At 42.9% G+C, this 13,071-nt stretch overlaps 1 protein-coding gene across 12 annotated transcripts in view; it reads right to left on the bottom strand.

Moving 5' to 3' along the window:
* The window catches only part of UBR5 (ubiquitin protein ligase E3 component n-recognin 5), a 149,805-nt gene extending 137,825 nt beyond the window's left edge, over nt 1–11,980 (bottom strand). For all 12 annotated transcript variants that reach the window (XR_014843537.1, XM_021089030.2, XM_021089031.2 and 9 more), the window contains exon 1: nt 11,428–11,980. Coding sequence is in view for 11 of the 12 variants with exons in the window: in XM_021089030.2 (XP_020944689.1) it covers nt 11,428–11,489 (62 nt within the window). In the remaining variant the exon portion in view is untranslated. The remainder of the gene's footprint in view (nt 1–11,427) is intronic.
* Between the last annotated feature and the right edge of the window lie 1,091 nt (nt 11,981–13,071).

Below are 13,071 nucleotides of genomic sequence, written 5' to 3'. Positions count from 1 at the left end.
TTTATACAAGGGTCCTCGCACCTTTCGTTCTTGATGGTGGTGGTCCCTTTAGACACTATGAGAAGCACTACTTTAAATCAAAGAACTTCTTAATCAGAAAAAAAACCACGAATTGACTACAATTCCTTTAGGTTATTTCACTGTTACAAAACTTCAACACTACTGCCAGAAAAAATTTCCATGGGGAAAAAAAAACAACAACAAAACTTTAAATACATCACGTTAAAAAAAAAATGCTATTACCTCCAAGAATGTCCTAGAATTTATCAAATTAAAGACTGCATCTTCAGAGTTCCCATCTCAGCGCAGCGGAAATGAATTTGACTAGGAATCATGAGGTTGTGGGTTCAATCCCTGGCCTCACTCAGTGGGTTAAGGATCCTGTGTTGCCGTGGCTGTGGCGTGGGCCAGCAGCTGTGGCTCCGATTCAACCCCTAGCCTGGGAACCTCCATATGCAATGGGTGCAGCCCTAAAAAGAAAAAAAAAAAAAAAAAAAGACTGAATCTTATAATGTCAACTGAAGAATTTCCAAACACTCTCCTGAGGAGTCACGAGGCCCCAGAAAATAAAAGCAAAAAACCAACTGTCCTAGAGTCCCCACCACTTGACAGTTTTGTGAAACCAAAAACATTCTGGATGGTATGGGGTGGCTACTAACCACAGACTGATTCCTATCTCTGGATGCCAGTGTAGCATTTATTTTTCAGTATCCCTCGGCTCTCAGAAGGGAAGGGGCAGAAAGATGAGCAACTGCCAACAAAATCAGCCTCCACGTCATCTCTGACCTGCAGCCCGTGGGCTGCCAAGGTCCCCTACAGAAGACACCCGTTCCTGGTTCTGCAACCCCTCAGCAGAGACAGAAACCTAAGAGGCAGTCAGTAGGAACATGTGGCAGTAATTTGTATTCATCCCTGCTGGCAAATGCAGGAAGCAAAGAAAAAAACGTAGTTCCTATACTTCCCCAAAGAACAACCACAGAAAGAAACCACAGCATCTAAGGACTCCTCCCTCTCTCTGATAATAATCAGAACACCTGATAAGCTGGAAAAAAAGCAATCACTTAAGTAAAATTCCAAGGATCTTCTAGGAGATGAAGACAAGCTTAGATACCACTAGACATATCAGCAAACTAAGAGAATGAATGTGTAAACTAGACGTTAAATCGCCTGACTGGGGGCTCCCTTTAAAGATAGTCTCCCTATGCAAATGAGAGAGCAACTGTTCAAATTCCCTTTGGACAAGAATCACAAGTCACTCCCACAACATAAGGAAACAGATGTTGAACAGCACAAACTGCCCTCCCCTCAAAGCTTTTCGTATGAAACTGTTTCCATCATTTAGACGTCAAAATAACCCTAACATATTGTCTCCGTTTTTTGACTTTCATCCAATTAACTTCTCAATCCTTTGGATTGTGGGATGGAAATCCTGTGAAACTGGATTGTGATGATCATTATACAACTACAGATGTGATAAATTCATTGAGCAATAAGAAAAAAAAGTTAACTTCTCAATCTCAAATGTGGCTTTTTCTTAAAGCTTACAAAACCCATGCTCCTCCACTTTTCACATCATAGCAGCCATCTGTCAGAGGAAAACACTCAGGTGAGCCTCCCCCAGGCCCCTAAGCAAGAGGGTCCCTGTAGCCACTCAGGCAAAGGCCATCTCTGGGGTTTCAGATTGTCTGTGAGGAAAAGCTGGTATTTGAGTTCACAGAAAGAGCTCTAACACCTTGCCATCTGAATTCTGGAACAGCAGATTTATGCTGGAGCAGAGCCAATTACTTGAAATGGTAGGTTCTTACCACTTTCTCTTCTGTGCTACAAAAATGGGGCCCACTTGATGAGAAAGAAAATAAAAATCTGTTGATTCATTCAATTCACAGTGCTTCCTAGACTGGACACTGTGATAATCTTTATAACCAACAATCTAGAATACCACTATTGTTAAAGAAACTCCAAAATAAAACCATATATATATATCAATATTTAAATCAATACAAAAATTTGCCATCAAGAAAAATGAAGGCTTTCCCGTGGCGCAGAGGATTACGGATCCAGCATTGTCACTGCAGCAGCTTGAGTCCCTGCTATGGTTCAGGCTTGACACTAGCTGGGGGACTTCCACCTGCTGCAAGTGTGGCCAATAAAATAAAATGAAAGAAAAGTTTAAATTAAAAAAAAAAGAGTGATATCATATGGTATTTGTCTTTGTCTTTCTTGGGCTTATCAGACACGACTTAGAATAGATTTACAAGGAGATCCTGCTGAATAGCATTGAGAACTTTGTCTAGATACTCATGATGCAACAGAACAAAGGGTGGGGGGAAAAAATGTAATTGTAATGTATACATGTAAGGATAACCTGACCCCCTTGCTGTACAGTGGGAAAATTTTAAAAATTATTTAAATAAATAAATAAAAGAAAAAGAAAAACATAAATTTTTTAAATTTGGGGTAGCTTATTCCCTATGAAAAATAATGCAACATGTTAGAATCAAGAAAAATTTCAAATACATAAAATTATACCCAGCACGATCACAACTGTATTTTCTTTTAATCCACGGACAGGAAAAAAAAGGACCAGAAAGTCACCAAAATATTACCAGTGACAGTACTCTTCCTACCTAGACTTTTTAAAAAATTTTTATTATAGTTGATTTACAACGTTTTGTCAACTTCTGGCATACAACAAAGTAACCCAGTTACACATATATATATATTTTTTTTTCCACATTATCCTCCATCACAAGTGGTTAGAAAGAGTTCCCTGTGCTGTAAAGCAGAATCTCACGGCTTATGCACTCCAAATGCCATAGTTTGCATCTACTAAGCCCTCAACTTTTTAAATTGATCTTCTTTGTTTTCCAAATCTTCTCTAAGATTGTTTTTTAGAACAAGGAATTTTTTTAAAAAATAAAGACAAGGAAAGGCCAGAAGCTGAAAACAACCCAAACTTCCATCAGCTAGAAAACAGATTAAAAAACTGGAATAACCAAACCATGAAATACTACCACCACAAATACAAAAGAAGAAAAACTGCTACTTGTGCTAAGGAAAAGATACCTGATAGATCATTCCACTTCCATGAAATTCCAAGGAAAAATTACAGCGAGAGAAAGAATGGTTGTTTTCAGAAATGGGTGGTAGGGGTAGGGACTGAGAATGCAAAGGGGACCAGGGAAACGGGGGGTGGGGGGGACCACGACGGGAACTCCAAAATGTTCTTATCTTGATTGCAGTGGTAGCTGCACAACTGTATACATCTGTGAAAATTCATCAAACTATACACTTTTAAAAAATGGGCAGTGGAGTTCCTATCTTGGCACAGTGGTTAACAAATCCGACTAGGAACCATGAAGTTGCAGGTTCGGTCCCTGGCCTTGTTCAGTGGGTTGAGGATCCGGCGTTGCCATGAGCTATGGTGTAGTTTGCAGATGCGGCTCGGATCCCGTGTTGCTGTGGCTCTGGCATAGGCGGGTGGCTACAGCTCTGATTAGACTCCTAGCCTGGGAACCTCCATGTACCGAGGGAGCGACCCTAGAAAAGACAAAAAAAAGAAAGAAAAAAAAAAGGGTACATTTTATTATATTTACATATATTTTATTATATGTAAATTATACTGTTACTAATAATTTTATTTTTTATTAAAGTATAATTGATTTACAATGCTGTGCCAATTTCCACTGTACTGCAAAGTGACCCAGTCATATATACATATATGTTCCCTTTCTTATATTATTTTCCATCATGACCTATCCCAGGAGATTGGGTATAGTTTCCTATGCTACACGGTAGGACCTTGTTGTTTATTCATTCTAAGTGTAACAGTTTGCACCACCCAACTCCAAACTCCCAGTCCATTCTACATCCTTCCCCTTGGCAATCACAAATCTGTTCTCCATGTCATTGAGTTTTTCTTTTCTGCAATAGGTTCATTTGTGCCCTATTTTAGATTCCACATATAAGTGATATCATATGGTATTTGTCTTTCTCTTTCTGACTTACTTCACTTAGTATGAGAATCTCTAGTTGCATCCATGTTGCTGCAAATAGCATTATTTCATTCTTTTTTATGGCTGAGTAGTATTCCAACGTTACAGAATAAAGTTGAGGAGTTCCCGTCGTGGCGCAGTGGTTAACGAATCCGACTAGGAACCATGAGGTTGCGGGTTCGGTCCCTGCCCTTGCACAGGGGGTTAACGATCCGGCGTTGCCGTGAGCTGTGGTGTAGGTTGCAGACGTGGCTCGGATCCCGCGTTGCTGTGGCTCTGGCATAGGCTGGTGGCTACAGCTCCGATTCAACCCCTAGCCTGGAAACCTCCATATGCTGCGGGAGCGGCCCAAGAAATAGCTAAAAAGACAAAAAATAAATAAATAAATAAACCTGTGGCAACTTGAATCCACATTAAAAAAAAATAAAAAAAAATAAAGTTGAAAACATTTTAAAAATGAATGGTACCAGTGGAAACTGAACAAATAACATTACTTTTGCCATTTAGGTAAAGCAAATTTTATCTTTATTTACATGTGAAATAACATTAATTTAATAACATTAATTTTTTAATAACATTAATTTTTAATGTTTTACTCAATATCCTGATAAAACTGAGAATGTCACAAAGCAGTTACCTAAGAATTTACCATATTTCTCATTTTGAAGGGGTGTATTGTCACTACAGTGATGTATTAAGAAAAAAATATTAAGAAAATGATATATTAAGAAAAAAATCTAAAAGATCTATTAAGAAAAATAAGAAAATAATATAAAATGTGAATAATTTCTAATAGCCAAATTCATTTTACTAGCAGTCTTACTTCTATATATTAACTTAGAAGGAATTTTGACATGACTTATTTCTCAATGTGCCCCACAGACAGTCACTTAATTTCAAGAATCCCATCCTACTATCATTAATAACTCGTACAAGTAACTTACTAATAAAAAGCCATCACACTAGATGTTAAGAAGTGACAGTATTGGTCGACCTGGAAAGAACCTGAAGATTTCCAGTGTGGTACTGCCTGTCCTTCTAAGACTATCATCCAAAGAAAATTTCTCTTATTCTTAAGAATGTCAAATTTTGTAACATGTTAACACTCAATCAGTTTTATTATGTAAAATTCCAAAACTGTCAATCATCAAAAATAAGCATTTCCAAGACAGGAACATCTGAACAGATTAAACTTTTGAGATTAAGGCGACTTTTTAAACATTTTCATCACTGAGATACATAATAATCAATTAAATAATCTGAGGAAAAGGAATAAATAAGGAAGAGGCTTGAAATCAGACTGGCCATGAATAAATGACTATTGTATATAGATATTCATTACACTATCCTCTCTACTTTTGTATACGCTTGAAATTCTCCATAATACAAAGCTTTAAAATAATCTTCAAAGTAAAACTTAAAAATCAATTATAAAAACAAATCAAGAGTCCATAATTACAGTGAGCCAGGGGGCAGGCCTTTGTCATTTGCTCAGAATTCCAAGGTATCAAAATGACAAAAACACAGACTATAAATGGAGTTTGTTTTCTTAACCAGAAGTATAGTCATCCCTCTATCTGTCTCAGTGGGACATTGATTCCAGGAGTGTGTGTCGTCGCCCCGCCCCCGCAAGGAGACCTAAGTCCAAGGTCTTAAATCCCTTAGTAAAATAATTAGCACAATGATAGTTGGCACTCAGTATCTGTGGAGGTGAGACCCATGGTTACCAAAGACCAAGTGAATGTACAATAAAAACGGGGCAAAAAGACAGGAGTACATTCTCCCATAACATAAAATTACTCCCCTCGATACACCTGATCTATTTAAGGGTAATCTGATGGTCTTAAGTGATTAAACTTTCCTTTAGAGACTCTTTCCTAAATAACCTAATTGTTAGGGAAAAAATCCTGACCTTTCTAAAGGTCATCCCATTATTCCTAGTTTGTACTCCTGTGTACTCCTCAACCTACAATTTAGTCACTGATTTCTTAATTTTTAAAACTGACCTGCCCTTGTTCATTCTGATTTTCAAATTTTTGTTTGGCTACTTCATATCCTGCCTATAATCTTATTTCCTTAATCAACTTCACTTAATCATTTCCGTGAAGCTTGCCTGTATTTCCCCAGCAAAGTCACTCTAGCATTATTGTTTCTAGGTAACAATCTCAATAATCAAATAGATGTCTCACTGGGTTGGTGATGTGATGCTCTGTCCCACCCTAACACTTGTGTTTTGGGTGTAGCACAATGACATTTTAGGCAGCATTCAACTATCACAACCTCTACCCATCACAACCTTTGTTCAGCTCTAATCCCTGGCATTTTTTCTGGCTCCTACTGAAAAAGTGAGGCTATGCCTGAGTCTTTAAAACCCAACAGTTCCTAATAAAAATACGGAGCACTTACTAAATGCCATGCCTTGTGCAAAAAAGCAGGTTCCATGCCAGCAAAGTCCAAGAGAATTCCCAGCGACCATGGTCTTTTCTGCGTCTGCACTGTCCACTAGCTACACGTGGGCAGAGAGCACTTGAAACAGGGCTACTGTTAAATGGAACTGACTTGTTAATTTTATTTCATTTTAATTAATTTCAATTTAAATAAGTCATGTTTTAAGACTAACTTATACTGTCTGAGGAGTTCCCGTCATGCGTGGCGCAGTGGTTAACGAATCCAACTAGGAACCATGAGGTTGAGGGTTCGATCCCTGGCCTCGCTCAGTGGGGTAAGGATCCTGCATTACTGTGGCTGTGGCATAGGCCAGCAGCTATAGCTCCGTTTAGACCCCTATCCTGGGAACCTCCATATGCCGAGGGTTCGGCCCTAAAAAGCAAGAAGCAAACAAAAGACTAACTTATACTGCTTGAATTTTTCTTCATAAATTTTCATTCACTTTTACATCTATATACATTCAAGATAATCAAGGATAGAGTTTCTCAATCTCAGCACAACTGACATTTCGGACAGGTTCAGTTTATTGTGGAAGGATCTCCTGTGCACTGTAGAATGTTTAGTAGGATCTCTGGCCTCTACCTACTCACTGGAGGCCAGTAGCAATGCCCCAACTGAGACGATTAAAAAAAAAAGAAAAAAAAAAAAGTGTCTCCAAACACAGCCAAATAGCCCCTGTGGGGGCAAAAATTGCACACGGTTGAGAACCACTGATCGAAAGAGTGTGTGGATTCTGCACTCAATGCTAAGGATATTCTAGGGCAATTTCTTTGACTTCCTACTTTTCTCTTTGGAAACCAGACAACACATAGAGCAGAAAAAGTAACCACCTCTTTACACTCTCTTCTATCACAGAACCTATATTACAATACTGTGTTCTCCCACCCACTAGCTTAACAGTTCTTCCCCAACCACAAGGTGGTTACTATGCCTGACTTAGATACTGAGGTGTGTAGGGGGTAGGGAGTAGTAGAGACGGGAATAAGGTTCTAAGTGGTTAAATGACTGGCCTGCCATAACAGAGTTAAAAAGTATGGCTAAGACAAACTCAGGTTTAGGAATTCCAAATTTCAAACTCCTGTCTAAACTATCCTACTAGGTAGCCTTACTTACTGGGCACCTAAAGGGGGAGCTCCTTAGAGAAAGACCCTTTTGATGTGATAATCCCAGCCAAGACTGTTTACGATCACACATGCAAAAAAGCAAAGCTCAAAGGAAAATTCCACATCTAGACCAGCAATGAGAACTGCAGCCAACCTGCATCCCCAGGATTGATTCGGGACAGGGAAAAGTCAAAGGGACATACTCGCATCACCTTAAAAAGCCTCTCCTAACCTAGACACTAGGAAGGGGTAAGAGGGTTCACTCCCAACAAAAGGGTTAAGAGGGTCCACCCCCCTAAATCAAGAAGGAGCCCAGGAAGGAGGAAGGAGTTGAGAGGAAGGGGAAGTTGAAAACTCTCAGACAAGTGGCTGCTCTAAGGTTAGGATGCCTCAGAAAGCAGAAATATCCTGGAAGGCAGGTCATGTGGATATGGAAGAGTGGAAAGGGCCCCGAGCTTTAAAAATGAGAAGACCCATCTGTCAGTACCCTGCATAAACTCCCAAACTTGGCCTGCTTCTCCAGCACGTTAATGAAAAGACTGGTCTATGTGACTTCTTTGGCACTTTCCAGGGCTCGGTGAGCTGGCACTCCCAGCTCTCCTCTCAATCTCAACATGCAGAACCATGTGCTTGGTATGGCTTTTGCTATTTCTCTGAGACAGTGTTTTAAGCAAAAACACAATACTAACTCAAGAAATTCACCAGAAAGAAATCAAAATGTCTCAAGAATATCAGAGCACTAAAAGGTTTCAACTCCACAAAATTTGCCAAGAGGGCCCGCACTCTGGACCAGGGACCCTGTAATCACTCTGGAAAGCCACAACCAACATCCCATGCTCTCTGAATTCCCTTCCTCTGCCCTAGCCATTTACACCTATATTCACCTACCAAATTATTTCATCTCCCAGGGCCAATAATTTAAAATTTTAACCTAATACACAAAGACTATCACAAAAACAGCAAGTATAAAAACAGAAAAAAAAAATCAGATATAACTGGGTTTTTTTTTAATGCTGAGTCCATTTTAGAAGTTTAAGATATCGCAGTATTACACTAAACAAAACATGACTTTTAACAGGATGTGGCTGTTTTAAAAAGAAAATGTATTTGTAAAAGAAAATACACAAATTTGTTTTGAGTCCCCTAAAGTTTTCTTCAACTGAGCAATTTATTGCATTACCATGTTGCCTGTCCAATCTTACTGCTTTTCCAGTGAAGACTAAAGTCTACCTAATTATAGCCTTTTTCATCCAAAACAATCATTTATCATTTCATTTGTGACTATCATAGATACATTTTGCAGATTAAAAAAAAAAATCAAGCCATAGAAATATGCACTCTTTCCTATTATCAAAACTTACTAACACTTGGTAGATTTTTATATGAAGACAAAAATATTCTGGGTTTATTCTAGTAAGTTAAAAGGTTCCAGAAAACCAAGCTCTTCTGGAAAGAGATTTCACTCAAAGCAATGCAGCAATAGGTTGATCTTATTACTCTGCAACTAGATATGCAAACTCGATTTTTCTTTTGAAGGGGAGACACAGAACAGCTCCATCAAGTCAACCACTTTCAAACTGAGGGAGCATGACTATCTCAAATGCTGCCTTCATAAATCTCAACAGACCAGACATTTTTACTGCTTCTAGATACAATTATAGGTTCCTAAGATTTTCTTTCCTATTTTTTCAAATATCTGCCACCTCTGATGCCATGATCTCATCAAATCCATCTGTCTTTTCTTAACTTCATTAAATGAAAACTGAAGACAACCCAAATATGCTTAATATCGAATATTGACCCTACAGGAAATCAAAAACAAAGCTGATTGTTTACACCAGAAATTTAAAAAAAAGATAAGGTAGCTTTAAAAAGATACATGTTAATTTCTGAGACTAGCTGAAACAAAAGGAGTGCTCAAAAATTATTCAAAGTGCCCAACACAACTGCAAAATACGTTTAGGCATGCATAGTCAATTGAGTAAGCTAGTCAGGATTCCTGGTATATAAAGTTAGAACTAATATAGAAAACATGCCCTACTTCTCTCTTGGTTCAAATTTTCTGAGGTACAAGACAAGGTGCACCACAAGCACTATCAACTTGGTTCTATGAATGACAGTACAGCTATCCTGACTACAAGCCTGGTTCTAAAATTTACAAAAAAAAAAAAAAAAAACTTATGAGAAAGTCTTAACAAAAGATCCGTAATGAAATAAAACTGGAGTAAGGACTGAATTACAAAATCTTAAAATAAATGACTTAGAACTCATCCCAGTATTTAAAGGAACTACGTGACAACTCCAAATGGTTAATATTTTCAGAAAGTATTCCAAAAGTTTCACAAACATGTTAAATACAATATGGCTACAGCAAAGATTAGACAAATCCGAACCCAATGCCAGAAGCCTCCAGCTTCTCGGATCGAAAAGCTGTTCGCCCCACTCCCAGACCGAGGCCAATATCTTAGCAGCAAGTTAGGCCTCTTCCTCCCTCCGGGAAGCGCATGACAAACAGGGCGTCATGCAATTTATGTCACCGGTCACTTAACAAAAATATCTAACTTCTAAACTTGAGCCGAGATGGCCTTCTAAACTCAAAAGGAATAGAGAGCAGCGAAAGTGTTGGGAGAGAAGGAGGCTTAAAATGTCCCACTCTCTAACCCTGTAAATACTTAGCCCATCATTAGATCTGAGTCCTGGATTCTAAGACTGGCTTTAATGGAGTCTTCCCTCAACCTCCTCGGAGGCTGTTTTGCAACAGTGAAGGAACTTTTCCTGCTTTATCTCAGTTCCCTGAGAGCATGCGGCCCTGCAATTCAATATCCTAAACTGGCACTGAACGGTGGAGGAGGGAAGGGGAGGAATCCAGGGCCAAAACAGCCTTCTTATGAAAGACAAAAAAAAAAAAAAAAAAAAAATCATAAATCCTCCTCCGCCCAGAGCAAAACCCATCCCAGAAATTTACAGCATGTTAAGAAAAGCAGCAGTGCGAACTGCAAACGCAAGAGTTTTCCTTTGACTCTACGCACGGTTTTCAGCTGTCAAATTACAACTCAGGAAAACACTATCATTAGAATAAAAAAGGAAACAAAAAAGCTCGCAACATAGGGGCCGGGAGCAGGAGCTGCCAGCATCATTTCGGGAGAAGCAGAGCAAAGGGAACCCAATCCACTTCCCCACCTCCGCCTAAATTTATCCCCTCCCGGGACAGGCAAACCTCACTGCAGGGACTCAAATTTAATAATAATAACAATAATCATGGCGCTTCCTCCCTCCCCCCAACCGCGATCTGCCGGGAATCAGCTTCTCCCCACCCACCCCCCTCCCCCGGGATCTCCAGGCCCGGATGGTCCAGAACACCCCACCGGACACGGCTCCCCGGGGCCCGGGCGAGCCCAGCCTACCCCGGGGCCCCACGCCCGGCTTCTCCTCTTCCCTCTCTTTTTACCTCCACCATCCCCCATCCGCATTGTCTGTCTCAATTCAACTTTGACTAATATGGATTCCTCGGGCCTGGGCCGGGCGGTAATTACATGCCCCCCCCCCCCACACACACACACACCGGGAGCCGGACCCCCCCCTCCCATCTCCACCGAGTTCAACGCGGCTCCTCCGTGGAGGGGGGGGCGGGGGTGTAGGAAGGAGGGTGCAGTGCGCTTTCCCGTCCACACCACGCTCCCCACCGCCCCCGCGGCCCCGGGGCCCCAGGACCAGAAGTTTACCCCGGAGGGGCCTAGCCGGGGGCAGTGAGGACCCCCGTTCCCCCGCCGGCCGGTCGGCGCGTAAACACCGGCGCCCGCCCCGGCGCGGCCCCGTGGGGGAGGGGAGGGCGGGGAGGCGCCCCTCCCCCCGCCCGCCCGCCCGCCCGCTGGCCCTATTACCTGTCATTGAGCTGGTCCTCGGTGCCCGGCAGCGGGTGAACCACGAAATGGATGGACGTCATGGTGCTTCCTTCTCGTCCTCCTCCGGAGGACTGCCCCCTCCCGCTATGCACCCCCCGGATCCCTTCCCCTCCCCAAAACCCACAGCCGCCGCCGCCGCCACCTCCCAGTCCCCAAAAGGAGAGAAGCAAATGCGCAGGGGCCGCTGCCGCCTCCCTGCCGAGCGTGTGTCCGCGGCGCGGCGGTCCGGGCAGGAGGGCGGATCAACACGCCACCGGCTCCCCCGGCGACAGCGCGCAAGAGTGCGAGGCCGGGACCCGGGGCGCGCCGCCGCCAGCGGCAGCCGGGCGTCGGGAGAAGGGCCGACTGGGGAGGGAGGAGCGAGGCGGGCTGCGGGCTGCGGGGCTGGTGTGGTCCCGGCGGCGGACGGGGTCCGGAATAAGGAGGTGGGGAGGGAGATGAGCCCGCACCGCGCGTCACTGGCAAGAAGCCGCCGCCGCCGCCGCCAGCACCGCCGCCGCCATCTTCACTTCTGCCCCAGTTTCTCCGTCTCGCAGGCTCCGCTCCCGAGCCGCGGGGGAGGGGCGAACGGGAGGAGGAGGAGGAGGGAGGAGACCGGCGGGCGGGGGCACGGCTGCGAGGGGGCGGGGCTCCGGGAAACGGGCGGTAAGGCCCTTTCGATTGGGCGGCTCAACGTTGTCGGGCCACGACGCTGTAAGGCGCGTGCGGATTGGTCCGTTCTGATCCCGAGCCCAGCCCCCTGGGGGTGGGATATCTCCGGAGTGAGTGTTCCGGAGAGCACGTGTTAAGGGAAGAGGAGGCGGAGGGGTGAGCCGGTCGGGGTGGGGAGAACTGGAGGGAGGCTAAGTGTGTATCCCCCGGGGGAAGGGGGGGCTGGGAAAGAAGAGGGGGTTCTTCGTTCTCTCGCTCTTATTACCCTCGGGGAGGCCCTAATTATTTTGCGGACCCTTAGGGGGTTTTTGTTGTTTCTCGTCCTTGATCCGCAGCTATATTTAAAGTGGAAATGTAAAATTAGTCAAGGGGCAAGAAATACACAGCCTTTTACTGTAGAAGTAAGGTAGTTATGTAAGAACCTTTCCAGAAGGTCCAATAGTAGGATCCTAGAGCTGACTTTGCAGCTACTACGTTTATCACTCTGATCTCCCCAATTTCCCCAACACCAGCACCATCATATACCCGCACGAAGACAAATGTGGAAATTTCCACCCATTTCCTGCTTTGAATGATTCACGATTTTTTTTTTTTTACTACTTTTAAATGAAAGATGATATATCTCTTCTACAAAGATGTTTCGTTCTTCAGTTTACTGTCAGTGGGATCATAACTGCTAAATCTATCTGCTTTTTTCTAGGGAACCAGTTCATAGCTTTCTTCTCAAAGGCTTCTACAGCTGCTTCAGAAAATCAAGTACCTCTTTCAAGACAAAAAAAAAAGTGAAGGAGACCCCATCATGGTGCAGCAGAAACGAGTCCGATTAGGAACCATGAGGTTGCAAGTTCGATTCCTGGCTTCGCTCAGTGGGTTAAGAATCCCACATTGCTTAGAGCTGTGGTGTAGTTTGCAGATGCAGCTTGGATCCCACCTTGCTGTGGCATAGGCAGCAGCTGTAGCTCCAATTAGACC

Source organism: Sus scrofa, chromosome 4, assembly GCF_054392235.1.
Source record: "Sus scrofa isolate SSC_HxYL_T2T_F1_AM1 chromosome 4, Sscrofa_HxYL_maternal_Yorkshire_Landrace_v2.0, whole genome shotgun sequence".
Taxonomy (NCBI): domain Eukaryota; kingdom Metazoa; phylum Chordata; class Mammalia; order Artiodactyla; family Suidae; genus Sus; species Sus scrofa.
This window is presented reverse-complemented; position numbering and strand designations above follow the sequence as displayed.